Below are 23,251 nucleotides of genomic sequence, written 5' to 3' on the forward strand. Positions count from 1 at the left end.
GACTCGCTTCTCTAGTTTAAAAAAAAAAAAAAAAAAGGAACAATGGTTACTCAGCAACACATCATTACATGTTCACAAATGAATTCATTACTTAATTACTGGTGGTTTATTTGTGGGACTTAACAAAAATGCTTGAAAAACAAAATGCCATTTACTGAGACTGGAGACTTTGTAACTAACAAAACATACAGTAGGCATCACTACTAATATATATCTTACTTTGTGATTATAAGAATTTAGCTTTTGAAATGTAGAGATTTTAGAGGAAATTGGGTGTGTGTATTTGCGTGTGTGTCTGTGACTGCATGCATGTTGACAAAATATAAAACAAACACTTTCCCAACCAGCATGTTGGCTGAGGTGAGGAAAGTGATTCAATTTTCCATTTCATTTATGCTCATATTAACTGCTCCAAACCTCAGCCACAGGCCTCTGTGGTTATGGCGGCAAATTAATGTTCAGATGGCACAGACAGAGCAAGAGACTCTCATCCAACGCAAATGAGCCCTTAACAGAAACAGGTGGTGCCACTGAACTATGTTCTGTGGCAGCTTGTGACTCACTCACTTTCTCCCCCTCTGTCATTATTTTCCACAGGAGCTTTTGCGAGGTGAAGAACACAGAACGCCTTCATGTTTACATAACACCAGAGCACTGAATAGGATGTAAATACTGGTATGTCATCCTGAGGAGTTCGGGGGTAATGTGTAGGAAGGATGTTAAGAAAACATTCGTTATGATGTCAGCTGCCAAGTCCTCATGATAAATAGATCAGAATTACAGTAACCTAAAATTCCAGTTTTACCATACTCAGAAAATAGTATGATTAAAGTAGATCTGGCTTCCACAGGAACAAAAAGAGATTAGCATTTTACCCCATAAAACACCCCCACGTGCACCAAATGTAATAGTAAAAGCTTTAAAATCACAAATATCAAAGTCTTTCTTTGTCTCACTTAGGGCAGTTATATGTATGGCACAGCTGGCAATCATTCTCAGTGGCCAGCATGACTAATTTCAATTTCATGTTCTATTGTGAGAGACAGGGAGAGTGAGAGCTGACTAAATTGCAGAGAAAAGAAGCGATGGGCTTTTTATCACTAACCAACCATGCATTTATTCAGTATCCTGGTGGCCTCCCCACTTGAAGACCAGCAGAGTCGACAGCATCACATATTGTTCTCATGGGCAGCTTGCTTCTGCAGGAAAGGTGTAAATGAGAGAAGCTGTGACTTGGTTGCTGCCTCACAATACCTGGCTCTTATCCAGTGGAAAATATGCTCACAGGGTCTGATACAGTAAGTCTGGCTCTTTGTGTCTGTCTACCTTCTTTTTCTTTCTTAAGCAAAATGACACAAATCTCTCTAAGACAGAAAATGTCCCTACTGTTTCCTACTGCCACTCTTAGTGCACTCAGTCACATGCTTTCAGTATGAGATTGAGCAGTAATAATGCAACTGATGTTCACTGAACACCTTAACACTGTGAATATGTACATAGAGGCTGACAATTTCTTTCTAAGAAATAAAGCCACAAAGCCCCAAAACTGTCTTTTTGTATTACTTTCATTTATTTGCCTTTTTTTCTTTTCAGCATAAGCCAGACTATTTAAAATATGACAGCTATTTTGGTTTCAGCCTTACAGGCATGTTTTCTTAGGAAGAAAAATTTTGGTCCAACCCCAAGTGAAGCTTAGTTCAGTCAGGAAGACAACTTTTCATAACCTTACTGTCTCTTGTTTAAGCTTTTCTTATTCCACTTCTAGTTCAGGTTATTTAATCCATTTACTTCAACTGGTCCAGTTGTGCCTCAATCTGTGTTAACCAGTCATCTTGTTGCTGTCACAATGTAAAACCTAACCTCTTTGGGCTGCTGTCATTTCAGTGTCTGACTGATCAACCTCCATCTCCAGTCTTCATTACAGCCAGAGATCCATGAGATCCCCAGTAATCCCCCTCCAGGTCTCATCCATCCACATCTGTCTATGCAGCTCATGACAAAAACAACAATTCCACAGTGAGGTATGATTGGCAAATACTTTTCATATACATATACATCTCTTTAGAGGACTAGATTAACATTTTGGGAAATATGCTTGTTCACTTTGTTGCTAAAAGGTGGCTGAGAAGATTGATACCACTCTTATAACTGTGCACTAAATATGAATCTAGAGCCAGCAGCAGCTCAGTTTAGCATAAAGACTGAAAACAGAGACATAGCTAACCCACCCTTACAAAACCCACCTACAAGGATCTTTAAAACTCACTAATTAGCACATTATATCTTTCTTGTTTAATGTTTTTTAGCCAGGCGGCCAACAGAGACTCCAGGATGTTATTGTTCCCAGCCAAGTAATAGTCAGGCACATAACTCTATGTTAAACAATGAGTTGTTAATTTTTGTACCAGTTAAACAAACATTAGTATATATATTATTATATAGATATTATATGCTAGTCAGTTAGCTTTAAAGATGCTGGTAGATGGACTTTTGTCACCTTCTGACAGAGCCAGGCTAGTTGTTTCCCCCAGTTTCCAGTCATTGTGCTAAGCTAAGTTAGCCAGCCACAGACATTAGCGCAATATTGATATTGATCAATACTGATGAATATCGATCATCTAACTTTATGCAACAAAGCAAATGAATATTTCCCAAAACCGTCATACTGTTTTTCTTATGTTGTGCACCCTCAGTTAAACTTGTTTTATTTATAAATCTTTCAGCCTTGCTTTTAATTAGTCTCCCTGATTAAAGTGTGTGCCATTGCTGCTGAATGCTAGCAAAACACTGAATTTCATTAGTCATTATATTTTACTGTAACAACAGGATGGATGATGAAGGTTTTTCATTCTTGAAAAGCTCAGATAAACTGGGATTTCATTTGGAGACTGAGGGATACACATGGCCATTATCAATCAAACTGGGGCGAAGCTAAGGCAGAGCTCACACTGCAAATCAATGACACGCTTCATTTGCTGCCCGCAGACAATTGTGTTTATGGTACGGAGTAACGCACACACAGACACACACACACACACACACACACACACACATACACACACACACAAACACACATTGAACCCTGGAGACTTGATATTGTTTGCTGCTAATGTAAAATGCTGTGGCCTCCATATACTGGGTCATAACTGACCTATTGGATGAGAAGTGATGTGTAGTGACTGCGGGGCTGTGTGTGTGCATGTGGGTGTGTGAGGGACGGAGGAAGACGTTGTAAATATAGTGAGGGAGATATTTGGATTCAGATCACTTCTTTTTCTTCATCCTTTTATAATTTTCAAACCTATTTGGCCTGTTTTACCCCACTCTCCTCTACACCTCTCTCCCTGCCATTTCTCCATCTGTCACTGTGTTCACGTGGTCTCAGAGCTCTAAGCACAGCAGAGTGAGCAAATCAGAGTGGACTGCCAATACAGGGCACACTATGACATATAGTATACACACACACAAACACACACACACACACACACACACACACACACACACACACACTGACACTGCAGAGTGATATACACTTCAGAGATTTGGACTACCAGAGGAGAGAATGTAGGAAAAAAAAGAAAGAAAAAGGAGACAAGAGGGTAGAGGTGACTGAAAATGAAGAGAAAAAAAGGGTAGAAGAGGTGAAGAGAAAAAGAGGAAGGATGCAGGTGAAGGAGGAGAAGGGGGGGAGGGGATGAATTTGGCTGGGTGTGTGTTACGTGGTAGCACAGTGTCTCTTTCCCTTGTCCTCCTGCAGTTCTACTGGAAACACTGACACTAACACAGGATGACTCTCGCTGGAGGGGATACGGCTGGGTGGAGAGAGGGATGGCAAAGAGGACGGGTGGAGGTAGGATGAGAAGGAACCCTCCAGAATCGGTCAGCCTCATCCTCCACCTCCTCCTCCTCCTTCTCCGCTCCCATACCAGATAAGCACAGCAGGCGGAGTGTGGAAATGGGAAGGGGGAGGGCGACAAAGAGAAATAGATGATGGCATACATGACAATGAGCTTTTAAATTTGGCGTACTTTGGGGCATTAGCTGAGCTCTACTTCTTCTTGTTTATGTTTCTAATCACTGTCAATAGACGTTTGATGAGCTTATTCTCTGTTTTGTGGAATTTTAGAGTCATCTAAATCGATGCTGTGTAATCAAGCTATCTTAGACTGCAGGGTAAGTCATATATAGTAAACATATAAAAGCATAATGCTACATATAACCCTCTTATAATGCAGCCACAAATAACTTTGGTTTCAAATTAGAGATCATTTCATCTGTTGACACTGAATCTAGCAGCATCCTCTGCTCAGACACAGATGGCCCTGTGTTTGCAGGGAGTGATCAGCATGCTGACCTTCACTTTTAATGACTTGTATTTCCCAGGCAGGAAATTTGAGCCAGATGCAGCATAGCCCTCATGAAATCTGAGCGTGGAATATATTCAGGCCTTCAGTGGTGCCTCTAATATGTTTCTCACTGAATCTGAATGCCACAGTGATTATGAGCTTACTAGGACTTTAATTCGCCTGCCCGCCACAACCCCATTTTCTAATCCTGCAATGTGCATGAAAATACTCACCAACTTCTAGTTTACTGTATCTCATGTATGGGCAGTTAAAATGAAATGTAGTTCTGTTACTCTTACTCTCCACCCTCCTCTGCTCCAAATTCAGTGGTGATGCTGAAGCTGTGTCAGAGATGAGTTAGGTTGGCTTCCCTACTATAATTCGTGATTCAGTGTAGACTATAGTGCGGCAGTCTCTCCTCTGCTGTTTGGAAGCATGACTCAGGGGTCCCAGGGGCGCAGCTGCAGAATCCGTTGACCGCTGAATAGATAAACAGTCTGTCGCTTCTCCTCAGGGCGCCTTGTATAACACTGAGAGAGACAAAAACAAATAGAAAGTGACACCACCCTCACTCTGACGCTCCCCTGTGGAGTATGAAGAGGAGATGAGACTACTTTAGGAAATATAACGATGAAAATGACACCATGATGATCAGAAGTTACTGCTGAATGGTTAAATAGTGTTTTAAAAGGGGCTTGCAGCCAGAAGAGTGTGTTAAGTCACAGTTTACCCTCGCACTTGACCTTTTGTGCCTTGGCAATCCCTCTCTGTGGGCCACTGATAAAGAGGGTGTAGTAGTCCTAAGGGAGATAACTGCACACACGCGCGCGCACACACACACACACACACACACACACACACACACACACACACACAGCATAAACAATGGCTTTCAGGCCATGAACTGACAGGGTTTTCCATTTTATTATGTGCCATTATGTCTGCAACGCAAGAAAGATCGTCTGCGAGACAGAAAAGCAGAGGTGCGGCTGCTCATTCATTATGTCGCTCATTAAGTCAGAGTCATCCCCCAGCTCATTATTGTGTGGTCCACTTGCACCTGCGCTCCTGCTAGAGAGGGCTACACCTCACCAAATAAGGACATGTGAGAGACCCTTGTTGGGGCGACGTTGAACGTGAAATAGGGAAGAACGGGAGTGTGTGTGGACGGTCTGCATGGAGACTTAAACCGAAGGGGGAACACCGGGCTAATCTGGTTACATAAGAAGCCATTGAATTTGCGGAACGTCTCTGCACTAATCCGCTGAACTATTCATGTTCAACTGTCCCGCGGCAGAATAACACACAACACACACACACACACACACACACACACACACACACACACACACACACACACACACACACACACACACACTTGTGGCTCTGAAAGGCACAGGGGCGCTGCATGCATGAGGAGCGCATGATCTAAGATAAACGCACAGACTGACTGGCATCTATGAGGTTTACAGGCTGCTACATTTCAACGCATCTCTGCAGAAACTGCTATGCTTCACGTTGCAAACACAAACTGTGGCGGCTTGTGCTGTTGTTCGCGCCCGTGACGATTCCGCTGACGCGCCACTAGCCGCACCACCCAGGAGACAGAGAGGAGAGCTGTGAGCGACGGAACGAGCAGGGGGCTGAGTGGAAACCCGTCTCTCTTTCTCTTTCTTTTCTCCTTCCTTGACGACCGTGGACCGAAAGCCTGTTGTTGTGCAAGTCCCGTGGACAATATTTAGCCAGCGACAGCAATTCACCAGTAGCATCACCCAGGCTCTTCTGCAGAGATGGAGGTACCAGGCTTGGCGCACAACATCACCAGTCCATTAAGTCCCTGCGAGGGGATGATCAAGGACCTGAGCTTAGACGCCATACAGTTATGCGAACGAGATGGTAAGGAGAGGTTTGCCTGCTTTTCACTGGGGAGATATTCGCGAATTGTATCGGTGCAGTAGGCCCTATTTTTAATGTCAGAGTCGCTGCAACACATACAGACTGTTTGTCATTGATTTTAGCTGCATGAGGTACCCTTATTGTGTGTTTGAAGGGAATAGGGGCCGGTGGCTCCGCCGGTTCCTTGGATGGATGGTGCGCTTGTGCGTGTGTGGAATAGCTGACCGTCTTTACAGTGGCAACAAGGTTTTGTTCATTCATAAGAGAGGAGTCCCCGCGCAAAAGAAATGCATATTCCTGCAAACAAAATACAGTACTCGCACAGACGAGGAAACAATGTTAAGCGATGAATGACTTTATTTCAGCACCACAGATATGGACAGAGGCCGGCAGCCACCCCGCCTATAACCGCTGCTTCTTCTCTTTTCTTGTCGTAGGGGAGCTGCCTTAATCAGTTTGTTTGCACATAGTGACATGACAAGTTATAGTTTTTTGTGCCCGTAAATAACTCTCTTTTTAATCTTATATCCCATCCTCAACTCACAAAAACTCTCCCCCTTGGTTTAAATATGTAATTTATCAAGTCATCCACCTGCATCTATGCTGAATAGTCTGTGGCTGAATCCAAAAGTTTTCTGGATATTTACCATCAAATAAGGAGTTGATATAAATTTGATCACAGATTAGAAGGCATCTATAAGCCAGTTTTACAATGTCAAAATGGATGAACAGTTTTTACATGAGCCAGGCTTAACCCTGATGCGAATATAATGGTGAGGAGGGGAAAAAAGCAAGTCATCATCAGGAGAGAATGAGAGGCTCAAACATGGCTGCACCCACATGTGTCTGTGCACAGGCGGTGCAGCCCTACACACCCATCAGTGAAATTACAACCCATTGATTCCACATCTGAGTCCAGACTCATGGTCACAGAGATCCCTTTTTAATTAAGATTGTAGATTGATTCACATCCATGACAATGAAATGAGATCACATCTTTTTTCATAGCTGAAAGGATTTAATTTTCTTAGCTACCAGATTTTCTTGATCTGTGTTTGGATTGGCCAGTTAAGGTGTCCATGGAGTCAGTGTTGTGTCTTCATTGAGCCTTCAAATGACCCCCAGCTTCTGATCATAGTGCAGTCATTGAACCACATTGACTCATTTTCTCATCTGCCAGAGCTGCTTCTCATAATGTAATACAGCAGGATGCAGTTTATATCCTCTTAGTGCTTTGCTGGCCTGATTCTAAAGCTGTAATTTTAATAATGGTGTACAAGCTGAGGCTGGACTGGTCTCTAATGGACCCCTGTGCCAGTGTTGTGCTTCCTATGCTGCAGGTTTACTGGGGAGCTTTTTTTTATAAGCCTGGTCTTTGCAGCACTTTCCTATGTGTCAAGTAGACTCCCCAGTGTAAATAGTGCGTCTGACACCCACATACTCTGTTTATGGAGCAACACAGTTCTCTAGAACAATTGGTAGTTGGCATAAAGCCGAGTAGTTTCTAGAAATGCTAGTTCAGATACATTACTTCATGTCCTCTAAATGGTTTACTTGAAACACTCCTATTATCTTCAGTGCAGTTTAAGTATCATCACTTCACAGTGCATGCCAATGCCATTACAATTTGCCAATATTGCCTCTTATGTACACAAAAATTCATTCATTCATGATGATGGGTGAGAAACGATTAATTTGTAGTAGTTGCAGCTTTCTATGCAGGTGATCTGCTCTGATTTTGTTTTGACAGACACACAATAGACACAATAACCTGATAAAATACAATCCAGGAAAGTACTTTTTCAGTAAACAGTAAGTGTGTGACATTAAATTCTGTTCAGGTTAGTGGTTGGATTATAGTCGTGTTCCTGCTATTTTGACCACCTCCTGAATGTTGATGTAGTCGTTTCTTATTTGACCTCCAGAAATATTGTATAGTTTACACTTTCCCTGCCACACCCCATGTAGAAGACTGCATAGCTCACGTTTAGCTTTCTTGGAAATGGACTTTTATTATCGGGTCAATATACACATTCTTCCAAGGACCATATTCATTTCAGTTTCACATAGCTTTCTAAATTTATCTCCCAAATCCATTAATATTTAATTGCCAGCAGGAGAGGCTTATGTGCCTATGCTGACCTAGCAAATGGAAATGCATGCAACTTCAGTAGTCTGTGGGAAAGAGCTCTCTCACACACACTGAGGACTGTTTGAGCATTTCAATGCACAAAAGGAGTGTGTGGGCTACAAATTGTTTCTGTGTGTATCTTGTGTTAGAGGGTGTGTTACAGCCTTAATGGTTCAATTTAGTGATGGGATTGTGACATGAATGAGTAGGGGGTAGGGAATGTTTTGCTTAGATTGGTAAGCAGTGGGAAAATTTCAGAATCTGCACTTATGAATAAGAAGTCTCTGCTACTCGTGTGCAGAGGTCAGGGGACACAGAGAACTACTTCTATTATGTTGTAGGCTACTAGATACAAATTTGTCACCAACGTCTGCAAGGCTGACTTGGACCACCATTTTGATTTTATATCCACAGTTAGCGCATACTTACAGGGGGTAATGAAATACACACAACATGTCTCACAAGACCTTTGCGCAGTGGCTGCTGACATAATTAAGTTGCCTTGATGGATGACTGCCATTTACGCAACCAAGTACTGTGTCTGCACTCTGTGAAATCTCTCTGCCCAAAATACTGCCACTCCAGCTGTGACATCCTCAGTCTGGCAGTTTGTGTGCGTGTGTGTGTGTGTCTATAATAAATAGATAGACAGATAAATAGATAGAAAACCACTCTGCCTTAAAGGTGCCCCCGTGTTGAACCTGCCAATTACTTATCGACGATGGCATTGTTTCCTGAATGCAGTGTCACAACACTTAAACAAAAGGCTTACTTTTTAATCCCTGCAAAACCACGGTGGAGCTGAGAAACACCATGAAAAGAAGTTTTGCAAGATTAAATAGGCAGTGGAAGAAACGATTATTCAGGGGCCTTTTTTTCTTTCACTGTTCCAATTGTGCTGCATTTCAGACAATTCTAGTAACCATTGTAGCCATTCTAGTAATGTGCCTCTATTGATGGCAATGTTGGTCTAATGGTCAGTCCACCACTTTGGTCCTAACTGAAATATCTCAACAACTGTTAAATGGATTGCCGTGAAATTTGATATACAGTTGATATCCAACAAAATATATCAACACGCAGATGACACCCAACTATATCCGTCGTTCCCGCTGGATGATGGTCTTGGCGTAGATCTCAGCTTGTCTCTCAGACATATCCACATGGATGAAGGAACACCACCTTTAACTAAACCTCTCCATCATAATCTCAGCGTCAAAATCGCCTCTTCATCTCTCACCCCAACTAAGGCCACGGGAAACCTGAGTGACTCAACTAATCTTCTCTAACTATGTTGCATCTGTCTCTTGATCATACCATTTTGCACTATAAGAAAAATCAAGTCTTTCCTGACTGAGCACACTACCCAACTCTTGATACAGGCCATGGTTATCTCTCTCCTCAACTACTGCCGCACAGTGAAACCCTTATCAAACATATCACTCCACTGCTCATTGACCTCCACTCAATCCATGGGCATCTGAATCAAATACTATTGCTTGTCTACAGAGTAACTACTGGGTCTGAACCCATCTACTTGAGCTCAATCATATATGCTTACGCTCCTTTTTAGCCACTGTGTTCCTTCAAGGAATATCGTCTGACACTGCAATCCCTGCACACAAGGCAATCGCAGTCCAGACTGTTCTCATTTATGGTTTTCCACTGTTGCAGCAAGCAACAAAAATCTATCAGAGCAGGGGCATCCCTCTCTATCTTCAAAAACCTCTTGAAGACTCATCTCTTCAGAAAGAACCCACTCTCTTAACACCACACCAACATGCCTAACTAGCATTTACTATGCACTTTCAGTGCACTTCTTTACCTGATCTCCTTGCACTTCACCTCAATGAACAGTAGTACTTACTTCAAGGTCTCCTATTGCACTGAAGCTATAGTGTTGTCCTTGACTTGTAAGTCACTTTGGATAAAAGCAAATGAGTAAATGTAAATGTAAATGCAAATACCTGCGAATGACATTACTATCAGCCTCTGTATGTTTACTGCTAATTAGCCAATGTTAGCATGCTTACATGATAAGCTAAGATGGTGAGCATGGTATACACTACCTACTCAACATTAGCATGTTTTTTAAATTGTAATTGTCAGTATGTTACAGTGCTGATGTTAGCATTTTGCTCAAAGCACTGCTGTGTCAAAGTACAGCCTTACAGAGCTGCTAGCATGGTTGTAGACTCTTAGTCTTTCATACATTGGTAACTCCTATGATAACTGTTACTTGGTGGACTTGAGTAGAGCTTATCCAATATGTTCCAACATGGTGCAACAGCAGGCCGGCCTTATGACATAAAGCATCAACTGAGTAAGCTGGCATTTTAGCTTGGCCAGTTTTCAATGTGAGCAGTTGTGCCGTGACTGTGCTGGCAAGAGGTACAGGTACCAAGCAGTCATTTATCAGCTGCTAATATGTTCACTTTCAATTGACTTTACTGTATTATTTTAGAATGATTGTGGTGTCTGGCCATGAAAATCAAATTTAAACATTCATGCTAATTTTCCTTTTTCCTCAGTGCCTGACTGCCGGAGCATAATATCCTTCTATTCAGAAAATGAAGACTTGTACTGCAAAAATAGCTGAAGGATTTTACAGCAGCCTTTTGTTTGAGAATTCAAATTCTATGCAAATGCGTAACGATGACTCATTCTACTTTTTGATCAGGCCTCCCAAAGGGTTTTCTCTTTCATTAATTTGTAAGAATAGGTATGGGTCAATTCTGAACCAACAAGCACTTTTTTCCACTGAAGTTTGTATTATTAAAGTGTGTCTACTATGTCTTTGTTTGCTATTCAAGAGCTTATTGATTTGTAAAAGGTGGAACACAGGCTGTGTAACCCTGACGAACAGTGCATTGTTTGTCTCACTCTGAGAGAAAGATGCTTTTCTTTTGGCAGCTTCTCTCATTCTCAGCCTGTGCATTGAGAGAAACAAAGGCGTGATTTTCAAAGGCCTGAAAACATCAGTGAGTGTCCATTGTTCTGCCAATGTTTACAGTTCCATTTTAGACCTAACACTGCAACTTAAAAAGTAGGAGGCTCGTCTGTCTCAACTGAGTGCCCACTTGTGCAGTCAAAGGCAGTCAGTGCTGCTGTCACCTGCCAGTTCTTTTTTTTCACATTGTACACCCGCCAACAATATTTAGCAAATTGATTATTCAACATTAACCTTGACTGAAAGTTGACTTGTTTTGAAATTAAGAAGCATGGACCTTCATATGGAGCACCATAGTATCACATGGTTGATGCTTTTATCAGCAACTACTACAGTAGTTGTGAGTATTGTGTAGATGGGTGGAATGGAAATCACTTGATTCTCACCAGTAAAGAGAAGTAATTCACAGCGCCAAGCCAGGTGTGACTGTAACAAATCCTACCACAGAGAGCCATTAGGATGGACCTACGTGAGCATGTTAACAAGATTTTTATTGATCCTTCTGCATCTATTATTATTCCACACTGGCATTTGACTGCACACTGAGTAAAAGGGCAATATACAATGAGGTCCATTTGATAAGGTTTAGCAGAATCGGCTTTCCATCTGCAGTAATGCAGAATTTTCCTGTGTGCTGCATTTTCTCTGCTCAAGCATGTACAGTATATACAGTGCTCTCATGTATCAAGCAGAATGTACCTATATGTCATGTTGCACTTATGCGCACAGCATGAGTAATCTGTGCCCCTAAGCTCCTAAGCAAGGTCTCAAGAGGTGACTCTCGTTTTGCTTGATCATGATTAGGCAAAAATCCCCCACCCTTTACCTCATGCATAGCATATCCCAGATAGCAAAAATTATTTGGGCCAGCTCTGGGCTGGATGACTGTTCTTTCATGGTGATCCTCCCAGATATGTACTGGATCTGGCCCAAATCTGTTCTGGTTCAGACCCAGATCTGTACAGAATCCAGCCCAGATTCATACTGGATCCAGCCCAGATCCACATTTGATCCATACTGGAACTGGCCCAGATCCATACTGGATGCGTAGTGGATCTCATTTTGTATGCATTTGGCTACAATATGGATTTTATAATTAGTCAATATTACTACTGAATCAAAGGGTAGTAGCATACATTTCTAGGATGTCAAGCTTCTTCACATATACATTATGAGGAAATTAAATGTCTTGTTTTCTTTAGCCACTAATACTCAAATGTGATAAGTAATCATAGGAGAATGTTTTGGTCTGGTACATTTTAACATGAAACCCTTGAATAAAAAAAAGTTTGTAATGATTTAGGTGTGTGTAGCAATTATGGAATTACTATACTGACATTTTTTGTTTATTGGCCAGCCAGTGAACGGATAAACAGAAATACAAAATTAAGCTAATTTATTTTGTATATAAATGAACAATGCAAAAACAGTGCTACGGCATCTTTTAACATTTCTGTAATTTTTTCATCAGAAGTCAAATGAGAGTTAATATTAATCAAAACACTTCAAGTCCCTACTGACTAGCTCATATACAAATTTACTGAGCTGATAACAGTGCTGAACAAACAAATGTCAAATGCAGGCCGTTGACAAACATATTCCTACTTGTACTACTGCTTAAAAAGTATATAACAAAGGACTTAAAATGCTGCAATGTGCCCAGAAGCTGTTAGATGTCCTTACTTTAATGACTCTAGCTAAGGAACAGTGCATTTCAGTAAATTTTTACAGATCCACAGTGCAAACTGGGTAAAAAAAATGCACAATTGTAGTTGTAGACATACGGTGCATTCAGAAAGTGGTCAGACCCCTTCAATTATTTCACGTTTTTATGTTGCAGCCTTATCCTAAAAACCCTCAACCCTCATTTACCCTCATCAATCTACACTCAGTACCCCATAAAGACGAATTGAAAACAGGATATTTAATTTTTTTTTTAAATATATTAAAAAGTGAAATATTACATTAACATAAGTATTCAGACACTTTGATATGACACTTAAAATTTAGCTTAGGTTCCTCCCATTTCCCCTTTAAGACTGTAAAAGGTTTTATTCTCTCTCTCTCTCTCTTAGTGTTTGACCTTCATCATGCTTGGCTTTGGCTCCTCCATCTTTCATCCTATGCTCTCAGACTCCCCAAGGAGCCAGAGCAGAGCTTAGCCACTAGATCTCACAAAACTGCTGTGTTTGCCTGCAGGCATGGCAGATATTGTATTCATATTCAGATTCACTTTCAAGTTGTAGTTAATTGTAGCCTATTTAGTAATTTTGATAATGAATTGGTTGGCATACTGCTTAATTTAATTCTTTAACCTTAGAATATTGTGTTTGTTAATTAAATTCATGTTTTTATTTTGTTTTCTCTTTTTTAAAAAAAACAGGGAACAGTGGTGGTAGCAGTTCTCTGACTGTCTCATGAGCATTTCTTTTGATTTCTGGGTGTAGGCATAGGTTTGCATATGGACGGTAAGGACATGTTCCTACCATTATTTTAGGAGGACAAAATTGTTCCTACCAATATTTGAGTGAACTCATTCACACTATGTTTTGAGTGAAGTCGTATAGATCATTCCAATGTGTGTGTGAGGCTATGTTTCCAAGACACATTTTGGCATGCTAGCATCTTTATTGACTGAAAGGGCGGGGACTATCTGAAGGCTCGCGTCATGTGAGAATATCAAAGTGGTACCTAACGTCACCAAAAAAAATGTCAACTGATGTTATTTAACCATGTTAACTAAAGTTAACCCTGGCTTATGCCTTATACGCTATGAGTCAGGTTGCTAGCAGGAGTAATCAGAAGATTGTGGATATATCAAAGTATGAAATGTCACAATGAATACTATTATTTTTTTTAAGCCTTGCTATACTATGACATTTTCATGCCTCAGTATACTATGACTTTTTTATGACTTTCTATATGATTACTTTTTATACTTTCCTTTACTAATGACTTATTATGCCTTATACTATGACGTTTCTATGCCTTACTATACTATGACGTTTGTATGCCTTACTATACTGTGATGTTTTTTTACATTTTTATGCCTTACTATAGTATGACATTTTTTGAAGTTGTTGTGCCTTACTAAACTTTGACATTTTTGACATTTTTATGCCTTACTATACTATGACCTTTTTTTTGACATTTTGATACCTTCCTATACTATGACATTTTTTGACCTTTTCATGCCTTGATATGATGTTTTTTGACTTTTTCATGTCTTTCTATACTATAATGTTTGTATGCATTGCGATACTATGATGTTTTTGACATTTCTATGTCTTACTATATTATGACATTCTTTGACATTTTTGTGCCTTACCATACTATGATGTTTTTTGGGTTTTGATGACTTACTAGAGTATGACCTTATTTGACTTTTTTATATATTACAGTACTATGACATTGTTATGCCTTATGTGCTATACGTTTTATACTATTTTATAGTATGACGTTTTTTAGCAATTTTATGCCTTACTATACTATGTCGTTTTATTCCTTACTATACTAACACTTTTTTATGATCTTTTATTCCTTAATATACAATGATATTTTTTTAATGTTTTATGCCTTATTATACTATGACATTTTTATGCCATAATATACTATGATTTTCTTTGGGCATTTTTATGGCTTACAATACTATTTCATTTGATGCCTTACCATACTATGACGTTTTATGCCATACTATACTATGACGTTTATTGACGTTTTATACTATTTTATAGTATGACGTTTTTTAGCAATTTTATGCCTTACTATCCTATGTCGTTTTATTCCTTACTATACTATGATCTTTTACGCCTTTATACACTATGATGTCTTTTTGCTGTTTGGTGCCTTAATATACTATGACGTTTATTGACGTTTTATACTATTTTATAGTATGACGTTTTTTAGCAATTTTATGCCTTACTATCCTATGTCGTTTTATTCCTTACTATACTATGATCTTTTACGCCTTTATACACTATGATGTCTTTTTGCTGTTTGGTGCCTTAATATACTATGACGTTTATTGACGTTTTATACTATTTTATAGTATGACGTTTTTTAGCAATTTTATGCCTTACTATCCTATGTCGTTTTATTCCTTACTATACTATGATCTTTTACGCCTTTATACACTATGATGTCTTTTTGCTGTTTGGTGCCTTAATATACTATGACGTTTATTGACGTTTTATACTATTTTATAGTATGACGTTTTTTAGCAATTTTATGCCTTACTATCCTATGTCGTTTTATTCCTTACTATACTATGATCTTTTACGCCTTTATACACTATGATGTCTTTTTGCTGTTTGGTGCCTTAATATACTATGACGTTTATTGACGTTTTATACTATTTTATAGTATGACGTTTTTTAGCAATTTTATGCCTTACTATCCTATGTCGTTTTATTCCTTACTATACTATGATCTTTTATGCCTTTATACACTATGATGTTTTTTTGCTGTTTGGTGCCTTAATATACTATGACGTTTTTTGACATTTTTATGCCATATTATAATATGATATTTTATGGCATTTTATGGCTTACAACACTGTATGATTTGATGCCTTACCATACTATGACGTTTTAAGGACCTTTTATGCCTTAATATAATATGATGTTTTTTTGACGTTTTGTGTCATACTATAATGTGTTTTTTTTTCATTTTTATGCCATACTTTACTATTACGTTTTTATGCCTAACTGTGTCAACATGATGGTGTAGTGGTTAGCACAGGTGTCTCTTATTCATAAGGTTGTAGGTTCAAATCCCACTGCCACCCCTTTATGCATCATCATATTATGACTTTTTTTGGCATTTTTATGCCTTATTATACTATGACGTATTTTAACATTTTTATGCCATAATAAACTATGACGTTTTTGGCCTTTTTAATGCCTTACTATGCTAGGATATGTTGATGCTTTACTATACTATGACGTTTTGTACATTTTCATGCCTTAATATAGTCTGATGTTTTTTAACATTTTTATGACATACTATAATATCAGATTTTATGGCATTTTTATGGTTTACAACACTATATCATTTGATGCCTTACCATATTACGACGTTTTTATGACCTTTTATGCCTTAATATAATATGATGTTTTTTTGACGTTTTGTGCCATACTATACTATGACGTTTTTTGACGTTTTATACTATTTTATAGTATGACTTTTTTTTAGCAATTTTATGCCTTTCTATACTATGTTGTTTTATTCCTTACCATACTAACACTTTTTTATGACCTTTTATGCCTTAATATAATATGATGTTTTTTTGACGTTTTGTGCCATACTATACTATGACGTTTTTTGACGTTTTATACTATTTTATAGTATGACTTTTTTTAGCAATTTTATGCCTTACTATACTATGTCGTTTTATTCCTTACTATACTAACACTTTTTTATGATCTTTTATTCCTTAATATACAATGATTTTTTTAATGTTTTATGCCATAATATACTATGACGTTTTTGACCTTTTTAATGCCTTACTATGGTAGGATATGTTGATACCTTACTATACTATGATGTTTTTTGACATTTTATGCCTTACTATACAATGACATTTTTATGCCATACTATACTATGATTTTTTTAATGTTTTATGCCATAATATACTATGACGTTTTTGACCTTTTTAATGCCTTACTATGGTAGGATATGTTGATACCTTACTATACTATGGCGTTTTTTGAAGTTTTGATGCCATATTATACTACGACATATTTTGACATTTTGATGCCTTACTATACTATGACGTTTTTTAAAATTTTTATGCCATACTATACTATGATTTTCTTTGGGCATTTTTATGGCTGACAACACTGTATCATTTGATGCCTTACCATACTATAACGTTTTTAGGACCTTTTATGCCTTAATATACAATTATGTTTTTTTGACGTTTTGTGCCATACTATACTATGACGTTTTTTGACGTTTTATACTATTTTATAGTATGACGTTTTTTAGCAATTTTATGCCTTACTATACTATGTTGTTTCATTCCTTACCATACTAACACTTTTTTATGACCTTTTAAGCCTTAATATACAATGATGTTTTTTGGACGTTTTATGTCATACTATACTATGACATTTCTTGACGTTTTATACTATTTTATAGTATGACGTTTTTTAGCAATTTTATGCCTTACTATACTATGTTGTTTCATTCCTTACCATACTAACACTTTTTTAGGACCTTTTATGCCTTAATATACAATGATGTTTTTTTGACGTTTTGTGCCATACTATACTATGACGTTTTTTGACGTTTTATATCATTTTATAGTATGATGTTTTTTGACATTTTTATGCCTTACTCTACTATTCCGTTTTATTCCTTACCATACTATGACGTTTTTTGACATTTTTATGCCATACTATAATATGATATTTTATGGCATTTTATGGCTTACAACACTGTATGATTTGATGCCTTACCATACTATGACGTTTTTAGGACCTTTTATGCCTTAATATAATATGATGTTTTTTTGACGTTTTGTGTCATACTATACTATGTTTTTTTTTCATTTTTATGCCATACTTTACTATTACGTTTTTATGCCTAACTGTGTCAACATGATGGTGTAGTGGTTAGCAAAGGTGTCTCTTATTCATAAGGTTGTAGGTTCAAATCCCACTGCCACCCCTTTATGCATCATCATATTATGACTTTTTTTGGCATTTTTATGCCTTATTATACTATGACGTATTTTAACATTTTTATGCCATAATAAACTATGACGTTTTTGAACTTTTTAATGCCTTACTATGCTAGGATATGTTGATGCTTTACTATACTATGACGTTTTGTACATTTTCATGCCTTAATATAGTCTGATGTTTTTTGACATTTTTATGACATACTATAATATCAGATTTTATGGCATTTTTATGGCTTACAACACTATATCATTTGATGCCTTACCATACTATGACGTTTTTAGGACCTTTTATGCCTTAATATACAATGATGTTTTTTTGACGTTTTGTGCCATACTATACTATGACGTTTTTTGACGTTTTATACTATTTTATAGTATGACGTTTTTTAGCAATTTTATGCCTTACTATACTATGTTGTTTCATTCCTTACCATACTAACACTTTTTTATGACCTTTTATGCCTTAATATACAATGATGTTTTTTTGACGTTTTGTGCCATACTATACTATGACGTTTTTTGACGTTTTATACTATTTTATAGTATGACGTTTTTTAGCAATTTTATGCCTTACTATACTATGTTGTTTTATTCCTTACCATACTAACACTTTTGTATGACCTTTTATGCCTTAATATACAATGATATTTTTTTGACGTTTTGTGCCATACTATACTATGACGTTTTTTGACGTTTTATACTATTTTATAGTATGACGTTTTTTAGCAATTTTATGCCTTACTATACTATGTTGTTTCATTCCTTACCATACTAACACTTTTTTATGACCTTTTATGCCTTAATATACAATGATGTTTTTTTGACGTTTTGTGCCATACTATACTATGACGTTTTTTGACGTTTTATACTATTTTATAGTATGACGTTTTTTAGCAATTTTATGCCTTACTATACTATGTTGTTTCATTCCTTACCATACTAACACTTTTTTATGACCTTTTATGCCTTAATATACAATGATGTTTTTTGGACGTTTTATGTCATACTATACTATGACATTTCTTGACGTTTTATACTATTTTATAGTATGACGTTTTTTAGCAATTTTATGCCTTACTATACTATGTCGTTTCATTCCTTACCATACTAACACTTTTTTATGACCTTTTATGCTTTAACATACAATTATGTTTTTTGGACGTTTTATGTCATACTATACTATGACGTTTTTTGACGTTTTGTATCATTTTATAGTATGATGTTTTTTGACATTTTTATGCCTTACTCTACTTTTTCGTTTTATTCCTTACTATACTATGATCTTTTATGCCTTTATACACTATGATGTTTTTTTGATGTTTGGTGCCTTAATTTACTATGACGTTTTTTGACATTTTTATGCCATACTATAATATAATATTTTATGGCATTTTATGGCTCACAACACTATATCATTTGATGCCTTACCATACTATGATGTTTTTAGGACCTTTTATGCCTTAATATAATATGTTGTTTTTTTTGACGTTTTGTGCCATACTATACTATGACGTTTTTTGACGTTTTATACTATTTTGTAGTATGACGTTTTTTAGCAATTTTATGCCTTACTATACTATGTCGTTGTATTCCTTACTATACTAACACTTTTTTATGATCTTTTATTCCGTAATATACAATGATATTTTTTTAATGTTTTATGCCTTATTATACTATGACATTTTTTGACATTTTTATGCCATAATATACTATGACATTTTTGACCTTTTTAATGCTTTACTATGGTAGGATATGTTGATACCTTACTATACTATGACGTTTTTTGAAGTTTTGATGCCATATTATACTAGGACATATTTTGACATTTTGATGCCTTACTATACTATGACGTTTTTTGAAATTTTTATGACATACTGTACTATGATTTTCTTTGGGCATTTTTATGGCTTACAATACTGTTTCATTTGATGCCTTACCATACTATGAGGTTTTTAGGACCTTTTATGCCTCAATATAATATCATGTTTTTTTGACGTTTTGTGCCATACTATACTATGACGTTTTTTGACGTTTTATACTATTTTATAGTATGACGTTTTTTAGCAATTTTATGCCTTACTATACTATGTTGTTTCATTCCTTACCATACTAACACTTTTTTATGACCTTTTAAGCCTTAATATACAATGATGTTTTTTGGATGTTTTATGTCATACTATACTATGACATTTTTTGACCTTTTATACTATTTTATAGTATGACGTTTTTTAGCAATTTTATGCCTTACTATACTATGTTGTTTCATTCCTTACCATACTAACACTTTTTTATGACCTTTTATGCCTTAATATACAATGATGTTTTTTTGACGTTTTGTGCCATACTATACTATGACGTTTTTTGACGTTTTATACTATTTTATAGTATGACATTTTTTAGCAATTTTATGCCTTACTATACTATGTCGTTTTATTCCTTACTATACTAACACTTTTTTATGATCTTTTATTCCTTAATATACAATGATATTTTTTTAATGTTTTATGCCTTATTATACTATGACATTTTTTTACATTTTTATGCCATAATATACTATGACGATTTTGACCTTTTTAATGCCTTACTATGGTAGGATATGTTGATACCTTACTATACTATGACGTTTTTTGAAGTTTTGATGCCATATTATACTACGACATATTTTGACATTTTGATGCCTTACTATACTATGACGTTTTTTGAAATTTTTATGCCATACTATACTATGATTTTCTTTGGGCATTTTTATGGCTTACAACACTGTATCATTTGATGCCTTACCATACTATAACGTTTTTAGGACCTTTTATGCCTTAATATAATATGATATTTTTTTGACGTTTTGTGTCATACTATACTATGTTTTTTTTTCATTTTTATGCCATACTTTACTATTACGTTTTTATGCCTAACAGTGTAAACATGATGGTGTAGTGGTTAGCAAAGGTGTCTCTTATTCTGTCATACTATACTATGACGTTTTTTGATGTTTTATATCATTTTATAGTATGATGTTTTTTGAAATTTTTATGCCTTACTCTACTATTTCGTTTTATTCCTTACTATACTATGATCTTTTATGCCTTTATACACTATGATGTTTTTTTGACGTTTTGTGCCATACTATACTATGACGTCTTTTGACGTTTTATACTATTTTATAGTATGACGTTTTTTAGCAATTTTATGCCTTACTATACTATGTTGTTTCATTCCTTACCATACTAACACTTTTTTATGACCTTTTAAGCCTTAATATACAATGATGTTTTTTGGACGTTTTATGTCATACTATACTATGACATTTCTTGACGTTTTATACTATTTTATAGTATGACGTTTTTTAGCAATTTTATGCCTTACTATACTATGTTGTTTCATTCCTTACCATACTAACACTTTTTTATGACCTTTTAAGCCTTAATATACAATGATGTTTTTTGGATGTTTTATGTCATACTATACTATGACATTTTTTGACCTTTTATACTATTTTATAGTATGACGTTTTTTAGCAATTTTATGCCTTACTATACTATGTTGTTTCATTCCTTACCATACTAACACTTTTTTATGACCTTTTATGCCTTAATATACAATGATGTTTTTTGGACGTTTTATGTCATACTATACTATGACATTTTTTGACGTTTTATACTATTTTATAGTATGACGTTTTTTAGCAATTTTATGCCTTACTATACTATGTTGTTTCATTCCTTACCATACTAACACTTTTTTATGACCTTTTAAGCCTTAATATACAATGATGTTTTTTGGACGTTTTATGTCATACTATACTATGACATTTTTTGACGTTTTATACTATTTTATAGTATGACGTTTTTTAGCAATTTTATGCCTTACTATACTATGTTGTTTTATTCCTTACCATACTAACACTTTTTTATGACCTTTTATGCCTTAATATACAATGATGTTTTTTTGACGTTTTGTGCCATACTATACTATGACGTTTTTTGACGTTTTATACTATTTTATAGTATGACGTTTTTTAGCAATTTTATGCCTTACTATACTATGTTGTTTCATTCCTTACCATACTAACACTTTTTTATGACCTTTTATGCCTTAATATACAATGATGTTTTTTTGACGTTTTGTGCCATACTATACTATGACGTTTTTTGACGTTTTATACTATTTTATAGTATGACGTTTTTTAGCAATTTTATGCCTTACTATACTATGTTGTTTCATTCCTTACCATACTAACACTTTTTTATGACCTTTTATGCCTTAATATACAATGATGTTTTTTGGACGTTTTGTGCCATACTATACTATGACGTTTTTTGACGTTTTATACTATTTTATAGTATGACGTTTTTTAGCAATTTTATGCCTTACTATACTATGTTGTTTCATTCCTTACCATACTAACACTTTTTTATGACCTTTTATGCCTTAATATACAATGATGTTTTTTGGACGTTTTATGTCATACTATACTATGACATTTTTTGACGTTTTATACTATTTTATAGTATGACGTTTTTTAGCAATTTTATGCCTTACTATACTATGTCGTTTTATTCCTTACCATACTAACACTTTTTTATGACCTTTTATGCCTTAATATACAATGATGTTTTTTTGACGTTTTGTGCCATACTATACTATGACGTTTTTTGACGTTTTATACTATTTTATAGTATGACGTTTTTTAGCAATTTTATGCCTTACTATACTATGTTGTTTCATTCCTTACCATACTAACACTTTTTTATGACCTTTTATGCCTTAATATACAATGATGTTTTTTGGACGTTTTATGTCATACTATACTATGACATTTCTTGACGTTTTATACTATTTTATAGTATGACGTTTTTTAGCAATTTTATGCCTTACTATACTATGTTGTTTTATTCCTTACCATACTAACACTTTTTTATGACCTTTTATGCCTTAATATACAATGATGTTTTTTTGACGTTTTGTGCCATACTATACTATGACGTTTTTTGACGTTTTATACTATTTTATAGTATGACGTTTTTTAGCAATTTTATGCCTTACTATACTATGTCGTTTTATTCCTTACTATACTAACACTTTTTTATGATCTTTTATTCCTTAATATACAATGATATTTTTTTAATGTTTTATGCCTTATTATACTATGACATTTTTTGACATTTTTATGCCATAATATACTATGACATTTTTGACCTTTTTAATGCTTTACTATGGTAGGATATGTTGATACCTTACTA

The 23,251-nt window shown here is 35.8% G+C and overlaps 1 protein-coding gene across 1 annotated transcript in view; it reads left to right on the forward strand.

Moving 5' to 3' along the window:
• The first annotated feature begins 5,766 nt into the window (after positions 1-5,766).
• Positions 5,767-23,251, forward strand: part of phyhipl (phytanoyl-CoA 2-hydroxylase interacting protein like) — a 30,832-nt gene continuing 13,347 nt past the window's right edge. The window contains exon 1 of the mRNA XM_022763689.1: positions 5,767-6,242. Within this exon, the coding sequence (XP_022619410.1) occupies positions 6,137-6,242 (106 nt within the window). The 5' untranslated portion in view covers positions 5,767-6,136. The remainder of the gene's footprint in view (positions 6,243-23,251) is intronic.

This window comes from Seriola dumerili, unplaced genomic scaffold (assembly GCF_002260705.1).
Source record: "Seriola dumerili isolate Sdu_G_001 unplaced genomic scaffold, Sdu_1.0 BDQW01000478.1, whole genome shotgun sequence".
Classification (NCBI taxonomy): domain Eukaryota; kingdom Metazoa; phylum Chordata; class Actinopteri; order Carangiformes; family Carangidae; genus Seriola; species Seriola dumerili.